The sequence below is a fragment of the Ruditapes philippinarum genome, unplaced genomic scaffold, assembly GCF_026571515.1.
Source record: "Ruditapes philippinarum isolate M1 unplaced genomic scaffold, ASM2657151v2 ctg264_1_1_1_1, whole genome shotgun sequence".
Taxonomy (NCBI): domain Eukaryota; kingdom Metazoa; phylum Mollusca; class Bivalvia; order Venerida; family Veneridae; genus Ruditapes; species Ruditapes philippinarum.
In genome coordinates, this window is record NW_026860475.1 from 88,239 (window position 1) to 106,774 (window position 18,536).

Here is an 18,536-nt window from a genome sequence, read left to right on the forward strand (position 1 = left end):
GTGACTTGAATATTTGCCCATACGTATCAAGCAAATAAGAACCTGTTTGGTCGCTTCTCCAGAGAAAGTTTAATAGCAGATATTGCGTCTGTGAATTCTCTTATGTGAATGTTGAATCTAGCTAACTGTTGACCTACCATTGCATCATCTGTTATGGTAAAACAACGCTGCATCACCCGCAGTACTCTGTGACTGTTCTCTTGCTCAGTGTCATTTTCTTCTTCGTGATCTAGTTCTAAGACCAAATCAGAAAATTTCTCTTTCAAGTCGCCTCTTTCACTTTCCAAGAGCTGTCTTGTTTTAAAAAGACTGCAAACAATTTTTACGAATCGCTTAGACATTGGATTTGATTCTTTGTGTTGTTGTTCTACTAAATCCAGCAAACTATTGACAATATTCTCCAGTGTTAAATTTTCATGAACTTTTATATATTCAAGCACAGTTTTTGCAAGCATCTGTGATATGAGGCAAACACCACTGTTGTAAAAATCACAATCTTCTTTCTTTGTAATCAAAAGACTCATTGCATCTGACATATACATGTTCCATGTTTCATTTCGTAATTGTCTAAGGTTTTGTAATTCTGGTATAGAATGAGCTATACCCCAGGGTTGTCGAAGTCTCATTTCAAGATCAATTTGATCATTCATCATGTAATCGAATACATTTTCTGGTACGGGGTGGTCGCTTTCGAAAGAGCTTATCAATGCAAGAGATTTCAGTACATTTACTTCTCTTTTTGATACCCCCTTCATAATTTCGTCGATTGTTTTCTTCATGTATGATGAATCAAACGATTTTCTCATACAGTTGAAAGCAAGTAATGTCTTGACATCTATGTTGTCTAACTGTTCCATTTCTTTGTGCTTAGACTCAAACCAGTTTTGTTCAGTAGTGCTCAGTTTATGCTTCAACAAAAGCTTTCCTTCTGTTTCGTCATGTGTTATTGGCATTCTGCCAACAATAATTATCAAACAAAACAACCTACCAGGAGATCCAGTCTTGTAGGCAAGCTCATGCAGTTTTGTCTTTAGCAAAATGATACTATCCTCACTTTTATTGTCCGCTAATATAATCAGTGGTTTTGGACATTCTCCATCTTTGAAATTCCGAAACCTGTCTATCTGGTTAATAGTTTCCTCAGTGATACTTGTATTTCTGATAGCACAGCAACGATAAGCCTTTTCTGGTGTTTGCTTGAATTGACTATAGTACCAAAGTAAATGCCTACCAAGTGTACTTCCACCAGCACCAGGATGGTGCTCAATATCATGGATTTCTATCAAAGCTTCTCCTTTATTCCCAAGAAGTTTATCATTTATCTCAGTTTTATGACGGTCAAAGAGATCTCTTTTTGCAACATGAGACTTGTAATAAAAGTTCCACCAAGTGACTTCACCACCCCGATAAAATCGTTCCTGTGTATCATTTCTGTTAGCCTTTCGCTCATGGTCAGACATTTTTATTTCTTGCTCAAAACATTCTTCTCCACCTAGTATATCAAGTTCTGTGAATTTTAACTCTTCTCTCTCCATATTCGTCATTTCTGCATAGTGCCCGTCACATCTTGGTAATTTACAAACAACATCTGGATTCCTTCTACAAACACTATTCATGACATTTGAAATCTGATCCCAAGACAAGCCTGTGTGGAAAGATTTCTCAATCTTGTTTGCACCTATTGTGTCCATCAACTCTTTCTTTAAATTTGCGACAACATCCTTATCTTCAGCGATGACTATACACTGGTTTCTGAAAGATGAAACAAATGCCATTCTTGCAATTTCATGCAATGGATCCCTTCTACCCTCATTATCTTGGAACATTAGAAAAACAACTTTCGCCCTTGTCTTAGGGATAAGTTTTTTCATAACGTCTAGTGCATTTTGAACTCCATCAGACCTTGCTTCTAACCAGTCTTCCAAAGCCATAGTTTCTTTTGACAATTCTTCATTTCCATTACAATATACCCATGTTGGGCTTGTATGAGAAATATCAGCTTGATGTATTAAGTCCTCTGCTGTTTTTACAGTGTAAAGCATTTTGTCATCCTCAACTTTATTACGTAGCTGAACAGAACTATCACAGTCTAATACTAATTTTGCTGAAGTAAACGCACGTGTCATGTCCACTATGTTTTTTAAATAATTTTCATTTGGTGACCCAGTTATCTTGCCTGAAACAATTATTGGGATGAATTCGTCTGTGATGTACTTATTACCACCAGTAAGCATTTTTACCAGATCTTTCTTCAGAACGATTTGATTGTCTCCTTTTCTATCATTTTCCTCTTCCATAACAACCCGCTCCTTCAAAACTTTGGAATACATTTCTTCAACTTGCTGCACCTTACTTGGAGCAATCGGTAATATTTGGCAATCTGGTTTGATATCATAAACAAAGCACTGTCTGTGTTGAAATCCCTTTGGGGGGAAATCAATAGTTAGCAACTTAGGGCCTATGTGCTGAGAATATGGACACACATCAGCTTCAATTACAACTTGATCGTCGTCTTCTACTGGAACTATTTGTAATGGACGCAAACATCTGAATGCAATAGAAGAATGCTCCTTGAAACAAGCTTCAACTGATGTAGCTATTTCATGATTCAAACGGTCAATATATTTGTCATTTGCTACTAACCCGACTACAAGACCTGTCTGGCATAATGTGGGTTTAATTCCAAAATGTATTGTCCCATTCTTACGTCCATTGATGCAAGCAAGTATAAACCTCACTATTTCTTTCGCAACATAGTATGGCGAATACATGTTGTTAGTTGAAAGCCATCTAAATTCATGTTTGGGAATAAGAAGATTACCTGTCATAGGTCGGAAATGGCATTTTCTGTAAGTCAATTTTCCACACGATGTATCAAATGGTCGCAAAGAACCAATATTTTCGGAATGGTTTGTGTCTTTTTCATTTGTAATTTGTCGTTGAATTGAAAACAATTCCTTCCGCAGACCAATACCAAATTTAATATGCCCTAGATATAACTCAAATGTATCTTTCATTTCTTCTTTTGTCATATCAACAAATGCTCGTGGCGATATACTTTCATCAATAAACGCCTTTTTGAAAGGTTCGTATAAAGACAAGCTTACCTTCGATAAAGTTTCAGCCACAAAATTTGCAAACTCTTCGCACGGCATACCAGAAATATTTGTCTCTTTTGTAGTTTCTTAAATTATAAAGTAGATTAAGTTTACTTTTTCGGTTATTTCAGTCGTATTTGAAAATTGTCTACATGAAACTTGAAAACAAAGATCATCGAGAAAGGCTGGCAGTCATTAAATGCATCTGCAAACAAAACCAAGCTACACACGACACTGGCAAGGGGCCAAGCAGGACACAAAACAAAAACAGGAGAGGGCATAAGAGCAAAGAACGGACGGGCCGTTATTTTAAAGTGTGAGTGGTTTCATCTTATATTACTTTTAAATAGATTAGGCGTTTTCGATGATCAAACATATCACTTTTCTAAAACCATGTCTTAGATTTATCAAACTTGGGAGGAAACCGTACTTAATCTACAAATTTCGTGCTTACCTCTTTGTATCATCGTTCCGACTTTGCATTCTTCTGTCTTCCATGTTAATCCGGCAAAGCTTTAAAGATAAGATTTTATATCATTACATTTTATATAACAAAATTTAATCTATTTCTTTTTTCCCATATGACTATAAATATCTTAAAATCTTAATTATATATTTACTATAGAGTAGCACTCGAGTTACCTTTAAAGTGACAGAAGACACATTTTTATTATTATTTGCTGTGTTAAATTCAGTGTGAATTGTTAGTTCAAAATTTCTTTTTTATTTAGTTTCGCCTATTGTTTGCTCGTTAGGGGCACATGCATTTTTATTTAGGGACCATACGTCACTTTTCATGGAATGGAAGGTAAGAATGTGTCACATTTAAAGTTCAATGATAACCTCTGTATGAACACATCTGCGGATGTTTCCCAATTCAAAATTTCACCATGTTTATACTAAATATTGATTTCCGGTGCTGGGTACCTATACTGTGGTTTGCACTATCAAGTACCGTCCATTAACAGGCTCAATATAAAACGAGCCTACAACATATTCAATTAAGTCGTTTTGGTCCTTCTTTAAGGATTCTTTTTATTGTTGTCTATTTTAGTAAAGGCTATTGCAAAGAAACAATCGGATAATTAAGAAACGATTTCTAAACTGCTCACGACACTAATAATAAAATGTTTACCTATCATCATTCTCTAGGTGCCTTGCAGTCGTAAAACATTTCAAAACGCAGTTACTTATCATCTTAAAATCTAGTGTCACATCCATCCTCTTTTCTAAACAAATATGAATTTGATCCGTTAACACAGAATTGCCAGTAGCTTCTGTAAATGTCTCTTTTAAGATCCGAATCACATTTTCTTCTTCATATTGCTGCAGGTACTTTTCTGTGGAATAAAATGAACACAACTTTAATGGTTTCATATATGTTAAAGATGAAATTATTACAAAATCAACGATATAAAAGTTATACTTCTTTTAGAAATGTGTAAGCCCTACCAACTTCATTTCCATCTGTGTTAGTATCTTCTATTAGATCGGCGAGCTGCGGTGATAAATTTCTCAAACATCGGCACATTTTGCACAGGTTAAATTTCGTTTCATTAATCATGTGTAAGATAAGTACACGCATTTGTTCTTCGTATGTGTATTCTTGCTCAATTTTGCGTTTCATCGTATCGTTTATAACTTCTTCGTTCTTCAACATACGGATGAAAATACCAACATCTAAACCCCTTGATAGTTGCCTCACCCATTTCGTCAAGCCGATTTTCATCTGAATTGTTCCGTCTGCATCAACTGAAAAAAAATGTATTTGATTTTTGAACACTTACACCCGAATGAATCGTTATACGTTTAATCATTCAGAATAATTTTTATTAATCGTTGTTTTTTTTTTTTTTGTTTTTTTTTGTAAAATGCGATTTAATTTACATGCCTTACCTTAAGTGAGAGATATTTATCAACTTAAACATATTTTTCCAACATATGGTAAACCTTAAGTAGCGAACAAATCCTGAGTTTACGCGAATCATGTTATATAATTCATCTTTTGCACCTATGACGGATTTATTTCCAATTATAAACAAGGCAGATTTGAAAATCGTGACTATACAAATCTATGGTGGCTGATTTATACAATTCGTGTTTTCGCCCCGCGACCCAGCTGAGCCAAAAGTCGAAAATTAACAAGATAAAATGGCGGGGGCGGAGCGAAAACACGCTTATAAGCGGGGCACGGGGTGAAGTTTAATAAATTAAATTTTGCCCCTTCGGGGCGCGCAGAAAGATTTAAGGAATAAAACTGCGGGGCGCAGAGCAAAAACACGCTAATTACGCCCCGCGTGTTTTCGCTCAGCCCCCGCCATTTTTAGTTGTAAATTCTCGACTATTCTCTTGGCAGGGTCGCGGGACGAAAACACACTTATTAGTGGGGCGCGGGGCGAAGTTTTTTATTTAAATTCGCGCCGCGACCCCGCTAATTGGCGTGTTTTTGCTCTGCGATCCCTCTGTTTTACTTCTTTAATCTCGCTCCGTGCGTCCACGGGTGAATTTTATTTATTAAACTTCGTACCGCGCCCCAGCTAATTAGCATGTTTCGCTCCGCACCCCGCCATTTTAATTTGTAAATTCTCGACTTTTGGCTAAGTGGGGGTCGCAGGACGAAAACACGAATGGCACAAATCAGCCACCATAGAAATCCGTTCACAAAAACTAATAGATTCATTGCTAAAGTTGCTTATTTTCAATAAAAACTTACCCCTTTCTGATCCTTGTGATTCAACAAGCTTAATAAGGAAATATTCATTGTTAATCTTAACGCGTTCTATATTACTGCAACAGTTGACAAGTTCTCTGTTTTTCAGTTCGTTTATGCATTTGATTAACGCAAATGCATACTCCTTTATATTTGTCACCTCTTTTGCAAGACCTACAATGTTCTGAAATGAGTCCTTGAAAAGAACAGCGTCATCTAACTCAGCTTTTACTGAATGAGCCAGTTTGTTTCGATTTTCCCGCAAAGCTGTAACTAACCTTTTAGCTTCCTTTGTTAACTGTGTAGGAAAAGTGTTTAAAATAAGAACTGTCAATACTGACACGTCCATAAGATCAAGACTGGGAACGCAGCGTGTTAAAGTTTTCAGTACATAGGTGCTTAAACTGTTCTACTTTTATCTTGACAAATTCCTCGTTTAAATGCTGTTTCAAAGTCACGCCTTTTTTGTCGAGATATGATTTTATCAAATCTCTCATTGTATCGGAACCTATACTCATATTAAGTTCCATAGCTCTGTTGAAATGTTGTCGCTTCTCCATATTGACGAGTGTAGTTTTAGCACTTTGAACTATATGTGACATTGTTGATTTAAATGTTTACAACCTCTTGAATATGACTCGGTTAACTTCTTCAATGTCATCGTTATCCATTTTATCCCAAAAATGATAATGCATAACATGAAATAAAAAACATTTATGAACAAAGATAGAAGTAAAAAGACGTTTCTCGATACTGCATTATAAATAACTGGTAAAAAAAATCCTAAGGAAATCACCGCGGTTATAATCTAAAATTAGCTGTTTTGGTAAATCCACTGCTAACCTATTTTTAGAAATGTGTCTACAAATAGAACACGAAAATTGATAAGTTAACAACACCATAGATGAATGATTATATTATGTTAACAAATTTGATAAATGAAATGTAAATCTGTCCTAAAAAGTTAACTTATTTAATTGCAAGTCTATGTTTGTATCTTTTCTTACCTTTGAAGTCCATGTTTTTAGGTCAAACATATCCGATTTCTTTATCCGAATTTCTTTTACGTTTAAAAATTTCCCCCCTTCCTAAAAAAAAAGAAATTTTCCCATGTCCAAAATTAATCCCCTTTCCGGTTTTAATTTTTTCCCCGTTTTTTATTGGGGGGGCTTTAACTTTTTTAAAATTGTTTAAACCAAAATTTTAAAGACCTTTCTTTTTAAAAAACGTTACTGAAAAATGAAATGATCAATGTATCAGGGGAAAATTTGTTTACAATTTTCCGAAAATCTGCACGATCGGAAAATCTCGGCTATTATCGTCAGTTCATATATACAGTTAAACGTTTAACTTGCAGTGTGAAACAAAAATAGATCATATGCCATTATCAAAAAAGGAGGAAGTTTTATTTAAAGACAATATATTACAAGTAGAGTTTTTGATGCTAAAGCATCAAGTCGCCGGATAGAAATATGATTGTATTATCATAAATTAAAGAAAATATCAGTGAAATGGTTCGAGTATAAAGAAAAGAGGAACAATAAGTTGAGTAATGTTTATTCATAAACATGTTTTCATGAACTTGCCACAATTAAATATTTCTTGCTTTAAACTTTGTAAAAGAGTTTATGCAATAGATTTATGTTATGATATAATAAAACATCATATTTGAAGCAAACTTGCTTAGCTATTTTGTCAAGAAACTGTTATCATTATTAAATAAGCAAAGTATTGTTTGACCCGAGACTCATTAATTTTTGGGAGGTGTTTCGTTAGTTTTCATAACTTATTATGATTAATGTTAACGATTTTATTGTAAGTATAATTACATGTATATATCAATTAATACTGCTCGATGGCCTAGTGGTAAGTATGACGAAATTGTAACCTAGTAGGCGCAAGTTCGAATCTTGGACAAATTCTGTTTGTAGTTTTCATAATTTGATTTTTATTATAGCTTTTAACTATATGAAACACAAGTTGATAAATCGTGTGTTTCATTTCTAGCACTTTTTTATTTCATAATTGTGATAAATGGTCAAGTTTTGCAAAATACAAAAAATATCATAAAAGAAAACATTAAAAAATCACTTTATCGAACCTACAGTCTTCAATTTGAAACTAACTGAAAATCTAACACCTTGTCATCGAGGCTTGTAAAGCAAATGATATGCTTGTAATTCTACTTGTTATTCTACTTTATACATATACCGTTGTACCATACATTGAAATCCGTATGGTTTACTTCAGAATCCGATAAATACCGACAAATAATTACTGATCATCGAATATTTGCAAAGTGACTATGAAAATATATATGCTTAATTTTTGCATAAAACAATGCAATTCTACTGTAAAAAGTGGTATCCGCATAAAAAATTATTCTTATGCGCTATCGAAAAAATATATAACTTAGTTGAAATCAATATTCTCGTCGTAGTTATTAATTGTCTTTCAGTGCGATAAACTATCAACACAAAGATAGTTTATTAGTTTTCTCTGTGTATCCAATACGATTCCGGTCCCCTACCGTCATACCGAGATTTTGTAATTATTCATACAAAATTACTTTGATTTGCACTTTATCAGCTTCTACACCTTGTGCCTTACCTGTATGTCTGTCTTATCAGCCATCTGTTACTATTAATAGATTTTATAACAATAACATACAACGTGTAGTCACGTGATTCTCACAAAGAAACAGGGAGAAATAGTTTATAACTAAATAAAATAATAAAATAGAATAGGTCTCATAAGAAATAAACAACCAGATAATTTAAAGTTTTATTTCAAATATCATGCATGATTTATTTATCATAAAATAGCAACGATTTGACACTTTGAAATAAGTAAAAGTATCCCTAAATTCAATGACTTATCCTTAGGGATACATCATTAATTCATTTTATAAAAATTTGTAATGTTGCTTTTTAAGATGTCAATATTTGAATATTTCATTTCATTGAGCAACGTTATTGTATGTTTGAATTTTTGAGATTACTGAAAACAATGGTAGTCTTTAAATGTTCAGTAATTGATTTGCTTTTATTTACAGATTTTAAGGCCTTCTCCTACCATAGCTATAATATTAAACTGTTACAAATATAGTCGCCGGTTTCTACCGGCGACTAATAACCGTTTAGAGATTTATTACAGGTTACAACAGTATCATGTGTAAATGTCTCCCTTCGCAAATTAATTAACATTTACATTTAAGAATGGTATGCGTATATAAAATGTATATAAAAACCTCAGAAATATATCCCAAAGAAATGACAACGATCTATATCAATTCTAATAAAATCCCAAGCATTCATTTAATGTAGAACTATTTTCAGCGTGAGATGCTGTTATGGAAGTATAATCAAGTTAAATTATTCAGCTTCTGTGTTCCCATCACCAAAATGGACAGAACATTCAAATTATATAAATGATTATTTGTGTTCCCTGTTTTGGACTTCATGGATAAAATGGCGGTATACTCACAATATGCATCAACACGTGTTGAGCTGAAACAGTTTGGGATGCATTGAAGAAAAACAAAATTAGAAAACAAGTTCAGATTTTAATCTTACGGACGGTGTTTGTAAGAAACACTAAATATTACACAATTCCGGTTTCTACTTGAAACATCATTTCACGCCGCCAATGTGCAAATATATACTTACTTGATGGATTATGATGAAAAATAAAATAATTAAGATTCACATGATCTTAAGAATGGCAAATGATGACATATTGTTTGTTCTATATGTCATTCTGATAACTAAAAGAAGTTCAAAAACACCAATATATTAGAAAAAAATAATATTCCATATTCATTTTGAAAATAAAAAAAATACACAATTCTTTCTCATAAGTTCGAATGATCATAATTATTATTTTGGACATAAAAAAGAAACGTTCTTTTTATAAAAATTCTCAGAATAAATTCTAATAAGACCATCGTAAGTCATCTTTTCTCTGGAGTCCTTACAAGAAAAGGTATCATTATCATTTTGTATCTGTATGCCAGGAACCAATTGTTAAAATATTTTTTAAAAACACAACTTATCAGATAAAATGATCCCTTGAAAGCAATGAAAACAAGACATATGGTTGAATGTAGCTGTCTCAGTTATGTTCTTTTCTATACTGTACATGAAAGTGTAAACTCTTTCATCCATACAGCATCGGCTTGCGATATTCAATATTCAACTTTTAGTATAGGTATCAATATTCCCAGCGGACCGGAAACTGAAAAAAACACTGAAATTAAATGACGACACTGAGGTTTATTTGACATGACGGGACTAAAAATAATTTTCGAGACGAATTTTCCATTTGATCTGGATCTACACAAACACGTTGTGTGTTAAATTTCAAATCATTGAATTTTGCTCACTATGTTATTCCAGAATAATTATTCAAATTGTGGAAAATGACCCAAAAATGAAAAGCGTTGCAATGTTTTTGACTCAAATCTGGCAAAGAAGAGCACAAAAATATGACTTTCAGTATATTTTTTTACTATCTCTTGCAAATCTCTCTGTTTTAAGAGATCCAGCTGATCTATGTTAGATATTCAAACTTTATGTTTTATGTTTTTAGACTTCCTCGGAGTAAAACTAAGTAAGTCACCAACTAAAAAAATAATCTGACATAAAATTTCTGGGATTGGTCTAAACATCATGTGGTAAAAACAATATTAAAATGCTTTGTCACATTATATTCATACGAGAATTTGTTTTGATATTCTACTACAACTAGGGAGTATAATAAACACCTATTTGTGAGATAGAAAATTGATATGACCTGCACTGTAACCGGAGGAAGTTGTGACAATTAAATTTACTGTCGCACCGTTTTAATTTCACCTTTTTCGCTTAATTCTCATGCGAAAATAATTGAATTGAGTATTGTTTTTCTGTTAAAATTTTATAGCTTGATCAGGAATGACTGTCAGAAGAATAACCAACACTGAAATGATATGTCGGTACAGCTTAAGTAATCAAGGGACGTAAATATCTTTGAAAATGATAGGCAGAGACCAGACTATCATCGAGAAATCAGGAGTTCCTGAATCATGAAGTATCAAAAGCACTTTGCTAGTCACTACCATGGATATTTTCATGGCGCTGAATAATAAACACATGGGTTAATTCTCCACACCAAAATGTCACTGAGTCAATTCTTCAACACAACGTTGAGAATTAATCCCAGGCCTGCCAAAAGTCATTGAAAACTGGTCAAAAAGAGTATGAATAATAAATAATCAAATGGTTTTTTATTGACTGAAATGAATAAGAACAAATAACATGTACACTCTTTATTCAGCTTTCAATTGACGATACTAATATGACCTTAAGTTTGAAATAAAATTGATGCAAATACTGCCAGCAGCTTCTCTTAATAATTCTAAAATAATAACCAAAACATGTTTCAGTGGAATAAGGTCGTGACGTTAATGATCAGAAATCCAATAGTCATAAATGGCAAGCATTGTTTGCTCTTCTTTTCCTTTTTGCCAAAAAGTAGAAAAAGCAAGCGTTCGACAGTAAATATTTGTTTGGAAAAACGGGCATTGTTAGATTCCATGGTAAACTGGCGGATGAAGTACTGCCAACAATTAGACGCAAAATAATCCCATCCGAGTATACCCCTGATATTCTTATTATATACTGCGGAGAGAATTCAGTATCATTGGTATGGAAAGGTTTACATGTAAAAACTATTAAAAAGTTTTCTTAAAATCGTATTGCCTGTTAGGGCCCAACAACTACAATTGCTTAGTCCAGTATCTTGCCCAGGCTTAATTGGTTGTCGGCTCTACCAAATACTTTGAATAATTCAGTTATTAAATCCATTAATCATTCTATAGCACGCCATACTTTGTCCCTCGGTGGTCGAAAGATAAAAAATAAGAATTTACTAATAATACGCCTGGTTTATTCTTGTATGATTGGGGTGCATCTTTCTGATAAGGGTTTGGATATTCTTCTTTCCTCGTGTAAAGAACTGAATAAATTTTATTCGATGGAAAAAAATATTCCTTACTTTGATTAATCAATCCAACTTTAATGCTACGGACGAATTTAACGCAGAAAATATTTAGTGGCCCTCAACACACTAGGTATATTTCGGTAGGCACAAACATTACATGTTACATTGATAAAGGAAGCTCTATATGTATATCATTTCATTTTTAAAGAGGAAGTGTTGTACATATTAGCCTCATTTCCTTACTGGTATTTCCTTGCTTTATGAATGTATTCCCATATATAGTTTCACGGCATGTTAACCTTATTGCGATAGCTTCAGAATCTTGGCGTTGTCAATTCAGTCTATACATGCTATATGCATCTTAGCTAGAGATTCCTTTTCTCATTTTATTCATGTCATCATCCCTATCATATATAATTAGATATTGTTGTGCGTATTTGTTATTTCTGGCTCCATATACAAAATATATAGAGGGCAAAACAAAAAGCAAACAATTAAATATTAATCTTTCCGAAATTAATTGATACATGCTGTTGACGACCACCTTCTTTCCACGATGATATCATAAGGTATCCCTCGCGATTCAAGGTAAGTTACTGCTCCCATACGAAAACTATCCGACAGTAATTTGTTGCAAGGGAGTCCCACATAAAGTGTGCATTTTTTAAAACTACCACGAATGGATATCCTGTAATAGGAGACCATTTGAATGGCAGTATAAGTACAAAGAATAAGGTTTGGTAGATATATATTTTCTGAGTGCAGAGACAATACATAGCAGGCTCTTCTCTATCGATAATATCGATATAGTATGTGGTATACTGCTTTGATTAATTTTCGAACGCCTTATTCGCAACTTGACAATATCCATCCATCCTGTAAAATTCAAAGTCTGACATAAGTTGGAGATCACTTTGAATCTGGGTTGTAAACGCAAGTTCGCTTATGCAAAATAACCCGAAAAATACCATCAACTACAATGCTTTTAAGATATATTGAAGTTAATACAAGATGTATCTTTTCACGCATATCAATCGTGATTGGCTTACGGATGTCTGATGTAGCATGATTTTCTTGTAGCCTTACACCATAACAAATACAGAACTGAATATATGAGTGCAAAGCTGTATTATAAGGTAATTTTGTATAGTTAGAAACATATTCAGATGTCAAAGATCTTTTTTTTTTCTCTTAGGAATGGAAATAAATCGATAACCCTTTAGGTAAGTCAAATGAAAATTCTTTAGCTGAAACACGATCTGGATAAAATGATAATTCAACGGCTAACATTTTAACATTACTTTGAGATTTTCCTAACTTGTATATATCGTTTAGGATAAGACTCAGGCTCAAACTTTCCACGAAACGAAAACGATTTTAAGCTTGGGTGTTAATTACCGTAGTTTGGGTAGAAAATTAGAAATGCTTACAACATGTACAATGAAACTTAGAATGTTGGTCGGACTTGCAACATTCCTGATTAAACTGCACACAAACTGCAGTCTTAGATGTGTTACACACGGCTAACGATTTTATCCACCTGAAATACCGGCAGTGTCATAATTTGTATGCAAAGATCATGACTGAGCTTTCCCCAAGACCGAGGAAAACATGCTTTAGGCGAAACTGGCCATTATGAATGAACTACGCGGAGGCATTCCTACGCGATGCAGCTTAACAAATATTTGCCATATAAGTCAGCAGTTCTGAGCAGGCCTCTTGTTTTTGTATCAAATATGTATCTATAAAGATCAAAAATGCGTCTGACCATAACTCTTTATTTTTTACCTTTTTTAGATGAAACTTTTGGACGAGTTTTTATGATGCCCTCTTCCGACAAAATTAATTGAGACCATTGACTAGCATGTAGCTCATCTGAAGATTTTAAAAATATCGCCAATATAATATACTTCCCTGCCCAATTTCTTTTTTTCATATGCATAGGAATATGGAAGCTAATACCATCATCAATTGTACTAATTAGCGAATGTGTGGTATGAAATTGTTTAGAGTGAACATGTAGTACTGTGCTAAAAGTGTTTAACCCTTCTGTCCTGATTTACATTCAATATTTTCTTGCAAGCCTATAGCGTCAATCTGAACTTGTGTCCACACCCTTCCAACCAGATTTCGTACTGCTTTTGGTGAAAGTTGAGGGTTATCCTGCTGTAGGGCATTTTTCCCGAGACGCATCACTCTTCCGTGATAATGCTTTACTCCCATAACAAGAGCGTCCTGTACCTCTAGTCTCCTACCCTAGCCCCGATCCGGGGGTCTGTCCCGACGGAAAGGTCGGTCCACGTGTCTATTCTGGCATGTCTGAGGTGCAATCGTCCTTCCCTAGGTATTTTCATTTCGAGATCCTCTTGAACTAAATCAATGATGAATGATTTTTTTTCTATATTTATCAGGTGAGTGTACCGATTATGATAAAATTTAAACAAATACGAAGAACAGAACATCAAGTCCTAGCAGACAATTTAGACGCATTTTCTAACAATCCAGTCAATAGAGAACGGGACACACAATATTTTGCTACTTTAAGTAATTTAATGTTAAGATTTTCCTGATTTTTTTTTAGATTTGTAAATTTAGATTATACACTTTAATACTGAATCTTTATTGCCCTTTTTACATGATTTTAAGACAACATATTATAGAACCTGATAATTCAGAAGCCATTCTGCAGGCTACAAAAAGTTGATTAATGGGTTAAAAGTAACTCAATTAAACCGACTTATGTAATTTTGCTTATTTGAATGATTCCGAGGGATTACTTTTTTCAGATATTCATACATCACAACAGAAGATGTCAAATGTCGTGTGGCAGCCTTAAGAAGTTGTTCCGTACTTCACTTTATTGTTTTTTCTGGTCCTTCGGGATCATTGATTCTAAAAAGAGAAAATATTGCCGTACAGTAAAAATGTTAAAAAAATATATGACTGATATTTTGACAAATGTAGTAGTATTTATGAAGACTTAAAATCAGCAAGAGGTTTGAACCACATTTGCCACCAACTTCAGAAGTGTATAATAAGGTAAGTTTTGCTTTTTTAGGATGCTCCAGTCCGTCATAGCCTTATCAACAACATTAAGCATGGCTAAATTCTGTCTTTATGCTTACATCACCTAGAGTTAGGTGCTGTTGGACACTGTAAAGTATCCTAGTGTTAATGTAATTTTCTAGTCTTTCCCACTTAAAATTCAAAGTGATAAAGGTGTTAAATTAAATCGATGTAATGGGGTATAAAAGATTATTATAATATCTCATGAATAGCATCTGCGTGTTTGTATGAACAGCCAATACATTTTTCTACTACGTGTACAATATTTTGCTTTAATTGCTCTCGATATATATTTCCTTTCCAGAAAAGTCATCTCTGACCATAGCAGATAGAATAGTCTCATCAACCAACTAGGGACAACGCTTGTCTTTTGATTGCTTATTTTAGGCCTGGCTCAAAGGCCGATGTTGTTTTCAGAGGCTATGTAGTGACTTAACTTCTCGAATATTTCTTCACTCGTTGATTTTTGCGTGCAGAATAATTTCTTATTGCTAATATGAGTTCATCTAAGGTCTACTTTAAACATCATTTCAAATCATGTAGCCATTGTTTTCTATACAAATGATTTGCTTTAGACTCATTTTGCTCATGCATTGCCTTAAACAAGGTCACAGATATAGTTCTAATTTCTTCTGAAGAAGAATGAATTTAAATATTAGAAATATTTCAAGTGAATACTCAAGTGGTACTTACTATCTTCATCTATAACTTACACAAATGCGGTCGTCATGGTATCAAAATTGACATAAGAAGTATCCCTAATTCTGTTAGTAATATGGTAGAATAAACACGTGTTATAACGTGTGTTAATATAAATACATTTACATTAGACCTTCCTTAATTTCGCAACAAGTTTTTTATAGATCTGATCTACTGGCCCAATATGACAATTAAACTGTGATTCTCTGTGAAATAATATGTTAAAACAGTGGGCAGGGTAAATGTGATGAATTAATGAATATTATATACAAAAATGACTTTTAGGAGTGATATACAATTTAACACTGGCAGTGTGAGAGAGGGAAGGGGACATTTTTCATGAAAAGTTTGTTGCACGTATTGATTATCCCTCATGTACAGACTCAATCAAACCGAGTGTGCAATTCTCTTGTAATTTTGTTGTGATTAATGCTTCTTAGGGATCACTTTGTTTCCAGATTTTTAAATAGAACGATCACTGATTACATGTGTCACATGATGATAGCCAATTAAGCAGTTGTACTAAGGTTTATCCCTATATATCAAGAATACTTTGTTACAGCTAATGTGTAACAAGCGACAAATAATCGTTGACAGGCCAAAACGACTTTTATATTCAAGGACCAAAACTAAATATAATTAAAATCATTCAACCGTAAACCCGTTAAATCAGCGCATGTACTCGAAGAACTAATCAAGCCTGTACAGTTTCGTTCACAATGCATTATTATTATAAGAGAAGAAGTCAAGTCAAACTTTTGTAAAAAAAACTACTAAAGGGCCACCACTCTGACAAAAATCATTGACCTAGAAAATGGCGAAAATATGCAAAATTAGAATTTGCACTGACCATTCCTGTAAAGATTTGATAAAATTGCACTAGTACATTTTAAGGTGTAGTCCGGTCAAGTTTTGTGACGGAAGAAAAGACAGACAGACAACAAACGGACAGACAAACGACAAAGAAGTCATCACTTTATGTTGCCACCACTTTTGAGAAATCAAATTAGACTCGTCTGGCTGCTCGACCAATATGGTTTCACCACCTGTTTTCCTTTTCCAAATATATTTCCGCATTGTGTAGTTAAATGTTTAATAATCTATGAATATTGGCATTTACTATAATGACTGTAATATATATATAGTCTGCAAAAACTGAAAGACATACATATGTTTCGAGGTACAATTTACTTTTTATTCGTATAAGTTATTGAATCCACACACTTTTTATGGAGAGGGCAAACGAGAGCAGCTTTTCAACACTAGCAAGATATTTCAATTCAATTCAAAAGTTTATTGCATAAATCATGTAAATGCAATGCCTATAGAACAATACAATTTAATATTTCACAGAGAGTATATAAAATATTTTCAGAAGAGATAAAAAAAATGAATTGAAATCAATTTTAACAATATTGTCGCATCATATAAAAACAAAACTGACCGTATGCTAGAAATGATGTAGAATATGTTAGTTATGTGTTTCTTTTTCTCATTGCTGAGTAAATGAATCATTCAAAGTTTTACTGGTTGTGGTGGAATAAATAGTTTCAAATCTATTAATTTTTGGCATATTACAAAATATTTATGTTTCTTTAAAATCCCTTAGGGAAAGAAAAAAGTGTTTATTTTTAATTATATAATTATTGTAGGTATTTACTTGCTAAATAATGCCAAATTTAATAGCAAATATGATACCAGATATTTTCAAAGTTTCATAAAATAAAATCTACTAGGTAAAAGTATTTTATATTTTTTTATATTTTACAAGCTCAAAGCTTGTAAAATATAAAAAAAAATATATATATACTTTTAAGTAAATTTAGGCAAACTTTGAAAACAGCCCTCATTGTGGTAAATTTAAGAGATATCTTTAATAAGGTCCTCTAAGTAGGAAAATGGTCAAATAAATGTTTACATTTTATGGGGCAGGGTAACAATTTTATCCATATTGAAATATTTTGTGTAGAAACAATAATTTTTCTCGTGTGATAAGTTATCTGAAAGCTATTATTTGTTTCTTAACAATGATCAATAGAAAAACATTATTCATAATGATGATATTATAGATTATTTAGAGTTTCCCCATTTCTGAAAAAGAACCCTTCTAACAGCAAAGTTTTAGTTCAGAAAAAGAAAAAGAACCCTTCTAACAGCAAAGTTTTAGTTCAGAAAAAGAACCCTTCTAACAGCAAAGTTTTAGTTCAGAAAAAGAACCCTTCTAACAGCAAAGTTTTAGTTCAGAAAAAGAAAAAGAACCCTTCTAACAGCAAAGTTTTAGTTCAGAAAAAGAAAAAGAACCCTTCTAACAGCAAAGTTTTAGTTCAGAAAAAGAACCCTTCTAACAGCAAAGTTTTAGTTCAGAAAAATGTCGATAACTCATAAATCATACGGTAAATTTTATTTAAATGGTGTCAATTAGAGGGTATTTTACCTTAAAACCTTTTCTTATTCAAAGTTATGTGTAAAAAGTGCATATGAATATGCATTCTACCAGAGTTATTTATGTCATTTTTGAATTTTGTAACATTATAAGCAACATTGTAAAAAGTGAAAATTGCAACTTGTTCTTATATATTATTGTTTGTTTTACTAACTAACACGAAAATTTTAAAATTTAAGTCTTAAATTGATATAATATATCGTTTTAACTTCATAAACAGACTTAAAATATGAAGACGTGTTCTACCTTACAAACTGTAAATTATCCTCTATGTAACGATGGTCAATGTCAGTTTATTTATATTATCCATTTAAAGAACAATTATCAGGTCCCAATTTTCTAGACAAGGATAGGTTTTATTGTTATAGTATATGTTTTCGTAATTAAAAACCTGTATTGTAGGTGCAGTTTTATAATTAAAATATGGGATCCAATAGTCTGTACAAAAAAAGAAATATATTTGAACGACAAAAAAGGTATAAACCTTTTTAATCAAATAACTGAGATAAATATTTACACACCTGCCAATCCTTAATTT

General features: G+C 32.9%; 1 protein-coding gene across 1 annotated transcript; it reads right to left on the reverse strand.

Annotated features, from left to right (window-relative positions):
- Window positions 1-26: 26 nt before the first annotated feature.
- Window positions 27-6,167, reverse strand: LOC132760209 (sterile alpha motif domain-containing protein 9-like). Its single transcript, XM_060752127.1, has 5 exons — window positions 5,812-6,167; window positions 4,551-4,850; window positions 4,234-4,438; window positions 3,553-3,611; window positions 27-3,184 (listed from the first exon to the last, which is right to left on the reverse strand). Exons 1-5 carry the CDS (start codon window positions 6,155-6,157, stop codon window positions 27-29), a joined length of 4,068 nt encoding a protein of 1,355 aa, XP_060608110.1. The 5' UTR covers window positions 6,158-6,167.
- Between the last annotated feature and the right edge of the window lie 12,369 nt (window positions 6,168-18,536).